We start from the raw sequence: 6000 nt of genomic DNA on the forward strand, positions 1-6000 counted from the left end.
ATCTTATTTTTATTATTATAATTAACGAACATGTGAAAATTTGAAAAACTCAAACAATTCGCTTGAGTTCTTTGACCAATTCAACCACTCATCTTTTAAATTTTTCATATGATTAGAATTTAATTAAATAGAAATATCACATGTGATTATTATCATTTAGTTATTATACGAATTTTTTTTAAAAAAATTTATATATTATATATGATTATTATCATTTAATTATTAATTATTAATGATAAATTTGGCCGATTATTGAGACTTCTTGATATATATTAATAGATTGTAATTTATGCTATTTTATACTAAAATTATAAAATTATTTTAATTATATAATACAAACTATGCTATTTTAAAGAAAGTGATACCGTACAATAATTATTAAAAATATAGGCTATGCGGTAGTTTTTAAAAATAGAGTCATATAATAAAAATTTAATAAAATAATATTTAATTTTATTGAATAAAAAATAAATTTAAACACTTTAAATCTAAATTTTTCATCAAAATATACCATCTCAATTTATAGAAGGCTACTTATAAATTGAATTTTCATAAAAAATTAATATTAAAAAATATTATATATTAAATTTTCATTATATCTATAATTATGATATTTATTATGTCGATATCAACTAAATTTTCACTCTATTTATTTTATAATATAAAAATTAATAATTATAAAATTAATATATATATATTTCTATATAATTATTTTTAAATTTTAAATAATTTATTATATTTATTTTTTTAATTTATTAATTTAAATATCGAAAAAGGTGACCAACCATCTCTTGTTTTCTTTTTCACTTAACAATCAATGGTGATAAATTAAAAAATAAATTAAAAGAGAGAAATGATAGGAATTTTACTTTTTTTTTAAACAAATGAAAAATGTCATGTATTAAATTATTATTTTATCCTTTTACTTTTACAAATTTAAATTTTAATTATGTAATAATTATATATACTGCAATTTTCTTCATCCTATCTTTATTTTTTCCCAAATTCGAGAAATATATAATTATGGAATAATTACATATGCGATAATTATATATATAGTGTAATTTAGACAAAACCAATGCTCAAAGCCTAAGACATTCGATTTTAAAAATAAAAAATTTTTAAATTACATTAAACTTATGATTAAAAATAATTTTTCTTAAAATATTATTTACGTCTCACAATAATCTTTAAATAAATTATTATAAATTTTTATTAATCTTATTAATTTAAATATGTAAATATTAAACGCAATTATTATAAGATAAAAGATAATAATAATTTGATTTAGTATAATAAACATTAACTTTAATATTTTTAATATTATATAATATTTATTATAATAAAACTAATTAATATTTATTATTACATAATTTTTTACAAAATTGACAAAAAGAGGCTAATGCAATCCTAATTAAAAAGTTTAGCTTCAACTTAATTCAGTTAATAATTTCTCTAAAATTTAAAGATAAAAATGAGATTTATTTCTAAAGTAATATTGAAGATAATAATTTGTTTTTAAAAAATAATCCTGAAAAAGTGAAAAATTCTAAAATAGAAAACAAGAAGCAACGCTTGAGAATCTCGTGAATCGTGATTTGACTAAACGTACTATTGTATTAGTCATATGTCCAATCCGAGATCCTAGAATTTCCCACGCGAAACTGCCTATCTACTACCTTTCGCCACGTGTCCACCTCTTGCTCCTTTTGGGTTTTTTTTTTTTTATTTTTTTACCTGCAAGTCGGCACACGTAGGTTAAACGAGCACTGATCCTAACGTCGTTATTTATAGCGCCGTCTAAATGGCCGAAATATCCGACACGGCGTTAAGCTCAGTGCCTAGCGATTGTTTGGAAACTTGAATACATTTGGACTTGTTTAAATTGTCTATTATTTCTTATTCGGATTGCATCTCTTTAAATAAAAAAAAATGATTTATTTGAAATAAATAAAAAGAGTATAAAGAAAAAAGATGTGAAATACTATATCCTCGGAGCAGAAAACTTTGGTGTTGAAAAAAGAGAAATATTAGTATTACTTTATTTAGATTAGGAAAAAGGTCGGATTATTATTATTATTATTATTATTATTATTATTATTATTATTATTATTATTATTATTATTATTATTTTAAAAAAGTGGAATTGGAAAGCAGGGGACACTGGTGTTAAGCTAATCCATATCCTGGTTTGGGATAATTATATAATTGTATACAAACATGACTAAACCAAACTCCCATGTAATTCCGTAAAAAACTTACGAAAAACACGAGTACGGAGTACCACTTGCTCAAATCAGAAAGTGGTCAGTATGGAAACGCAAATATCGCCGTTTACAAAAAAGCAAATAACACGTGCTTCAAACATCGCTTAAAATAATAATAATAATAATAATATTATTATTATTATTTTTAAATTTGGTAGTACTATTCAACCAGCAATCCCCGCTCGAAGCTGCGAGGAAGAAGCTTAAAAAGCCCCATATATTCCTCGTGCTTCTTTAACCCTATTATTCAACTCAGCCAGAAAAGAAAGCTTCCCTCTCCCTCCTCCGTCTAAGCGTGAGCGAATGCAGGTGTAGAGATCATCAACTCCGACGCGATTGGATTACGATAAGTTAACTAGTCTTCTGGATCTGTTTGTTTGAGATTTTTTTTTTTCGACGAAGAATTATGGCTGGTTCGCCGGAATTCGTTGAGTTTGCTGGACTTAGGGCAGCGAGGTTCCCGGAGAAGTCCGGTTTCTCTCAGACTTGTAGTCTGTTGAGTCAGTACATAAAGGAGAATGGCAGTTTTGGAGATCTCAGTCTTGGGATGACATGCAGCAGTGAAGGAAATGGTGAGTATCGGATTTTTTTGGATGCGAATTTCTGTTTGGTTTAAGGAAATCAGAGGGAAAAAGATAGGGGAAGAGAAAATAATTTTTTGATAATGATATCAGTTATTTTCTGCTTTAAATTTAAAGATATATCCTTTTTATTTTTATGGAAAATAACAGACTTGACAGAGATTATGTCTAGTGAGGTTTAATTTAGATCTCAAATCTCTTTAATCGCTTTTAGCGAATTGAGATGTCAATTATTATTTTCTTCTTTTTTTTTTTTTTTTCCATCTAATTGATTAGATCCAAAATAATCTCTCTCTTTTTTTTCCTAAAAATCTTTTAAACCCAGAAATTTATGAGATCTGATGTGTCGTTGGTGGTTGTATCCGTATATTTCAGGGACGCCGGAGGTGCGCCAGGCGGCAACAACAATGAATTTGTTTCCAGTAAATGAGAGAATAGATTATGTTTCTAGCAGAAACAGGGCTACTCCTCGGACAAATTTTATATCCATGGATTTGTTCCCTCAACAAGCTGGTTTTGCTCCCTCTGTTCCCAAGGAAGATGTGCAAAAGAGCCTAGACTCGAGGTAAGCTGAATTACCAATAAACATGAATTGATTTCTATGACCCTTTTCAATTCCCTTTTGGCTGATTAGTGTTTTTGTTCATCTTGTGTTAGTTTTAGCAAGGCTGCGTCTCCAGAGCCTCAAAATGCTCAAATGACTATTTTCTATGGTGGACAAGTAATCGTGTTCAACGATTTTCCCGCTGATAAAGCTAAGGAGGTTATGCTCTTGGCTGGCAAAGGAAGCTCCCAGAGCCTCACCGGGTTTCTTCCTTCAGTTCCAGTCAAAAGTCATCCTGTTTTTGCTCCTAATGTTGCTAAAACCCCAGAATCCATCAGTTCAGTTCCTCCTAGCTCGAATGCTGTTCCTAATTTTGGCAATAATTTAATTCAGGACCGCATGCAACCTCCCACTCAAGCCATTGCTAGTGGTAATTTCTTCTATCCTCTATTTTCTCTATGTATTCATCACAGAAAATGATGGAATATATTTATTTTAATTCACCATGTTTCTAACCAAAAGATTTATTTTCTTTAACACAGATCTACCAATTGCAAGGAGAGCATCCCTTCACCGGTTTTTGGAGAAGAGGAAAGATAGGTAGGTTTTCGTGAGCCAATAACCTATCATGTATCTTTAAAAAAAAGAAAACAGAGAGAAAAAGAGAGAGAAGAATCCTGCCATTTGTTATTGTGAAGTTTGCTGTGATATAGTTGTAATTGATCTCCTACCCAGATGAAGATCATTACAACAGGTCACTATATTGATGTCTATATGTAATTGAACTGAGAAAGATTTGCCCTTTTTTTAAGAAAGTAATCAATAAGGTATTATTTTGCAGTTGATTCATTGAATTTGTTATTTATTTTGTATCTTGGCATTCTTACAGGATCACTGCAAGAGCTCCGTATCAAACAATTGGCTTCTCGGGCTCTCCATCGAAGCCAGCTGCAAGCAAGTGGCTGCTCAATCTTGGCCAGTAGAACGGTTTCTAATCACATTGAGTAATTAGGCTTTTTCTTTTTAAACATATCATTTAGGTCCTTTCTATCTTGATTTTTGTGGCGGTTATTGAATCCCGTCGTTTCCTTTTGGTTGTTTTAAGGAAAGGCTTTACTCAGGCCACCACAGACCTGACTTTTTTAAAAAAAAAAAAAAAAAAAAAATCAATCTTGCAATTGTTATTTCATTCATGTAATTAACTTCATTCATAAAAAATAATACAAGTAGAAGATAATATTGAATGTATTGATTATTCAATATCACTTTCTTTTGAGTGCATGAACGGATCATCTCTAATTGTTTTAAAGGAATTTTGCATGAATCAGTGAGACACTGCTTCCACTATTTAATATGGTGCACATTTTAATGGTAATTAACATGAGGTCAAACGAGATTATCTGAAAAATGAACTTGGAAAAAGATAATCGTTTTTTAATCAATAACTTTAATAAATAATATTTAATATAATAGATAATTTCACAATTGTAATTATTGTCATTCATCTATGATCGAAAATTCTTATATAAGTTCAGTTTCATATATCCAATTAATAAATAAATAAATGACATATTAATTAAAATCATGATAAATTTTATAGAATTTAAATTAATAACATTTTGTTGCCTAAATGATTATCAAAATACAAAATATAAACACAGACTTAAAGCTAAAAAAAAAAATACTTTTAAGCTTTGTAAATCATAAATATTTCATATTAAAAATTTAGATGTTACATACTGCATATTTGTGCATTGAGATTATATAGTTATACATTTATAAAAATTAGGTAATTCATATCCACATTAGAGATTAAATAATTATCATTAAATTTTTAAATTTTAAATTAAATATATAATTTAGTCTTTTTTTTATAATCCTTAATTTTTATAAAAATATAACTATTTAACATCTAAATTTTATAAAATATAACTACTCGGCTTTTAGATTTTGTGAAATATAATTATTTAATTTTTAAAAAATTAAAATTCATGTAAATTATATATATGTATAAGAATTAAATAATAATATATTTATAAAAGTATAATAACAAAAATGTTAGACGTTAATCGACTTTTAAATTTAGATAAATATTAAAAGTGAACTTATATATTTAGTTATTAATTTTATAAAGTATAAGCATATAGCTTTATAAATTTAGCGTGAGTTTTTGTATGTGTATTTATAGGAATAGAAAAAATATACATTTATAAAAATTAGACATTAAATCTTAATAATAAAAGTGTTTCCGAGTGAACTGATTTTTAATATAAAAATTAAAAGGGAATCTTTAATTGTATATCATGATTTTAGTTTTTGTTTTTTGTATGCAAAAAGCCAAGTGGGGTTGAAGCATATAAAATGGGAAAAGGTTGAAAGTTGGGAAAAAAAATGATGAAAGGGGGATTGATTACGACGCATAAATACCTTTACCAATTAAAAAAAAACAATATCTTCTTGTTGATTAAATAAAACGACGCGTATTTGACACATGAAGAACGCGGAAATGGCCTTTATATTAATTTAATTAAATTAAATAAGCTAAACGCACGGTAGGTATCTATCTGTCTTTGTTTACAAAGTCAAAAACACATATTTGACAAATTAC

The 6000-nt window shown here is 27.0% G+C and overlaps 1 protein-coding gene across 2 annotated transcripts; it reads left to right on the top strand.

Annotated features, from left to right (window-relative positions):
• Positions 1–2493: 2493 nt before the first annotated feature.
• On the top strand, positions 2494–4654 carry LOC110610373 (protein TIFY 10B). 2 transcript variants are annotated; one of them, XM_021750273.2, is made up of 5 exons: positions 2494–2839; positions 3224–3413; positions 3512–3822; positions 3935–3992; positions 4282–4654. In XM_021750273.2, the coding sequence occupies exons 1-5, from the start codon at positions 2674–2676 to the stop codon at positions 4373–4375; spliced, it is 819 nt and encodes a 272-aa protein (XP_021605965.1). In that variant the 5' UTR covers positions 2494–2673; the 3' UTR covers positions 4376–4654. The 2 variants fall into 2 exon arrangements, with proteins under 2 accessions (XP_021605965.1, XP_021605964.1); XM_021750272.2 differs by having other exon boundaries at positions 2495–2839; positions 3506–3822.
• The last annotated feature ends 1346 nt before the right edge of the window (positions 4655–6000 follow it).

This window comes from Manihot esculenta, chromosome 3 (assembly GCF_001659605.2).
Source record: "Manihot esculenta cultivar AM560-2 chromosome 3, M.esculenta_v8, whole genome shotgun sequence".
NCBI classification, from domain to species: domain Eukaryota; kingdom Viridiplantae; phylum Streptophyta; class Magnoliopsida; order Malpighiales; family Euphorbiaceae; genus Manihot; species Manihot esculenta.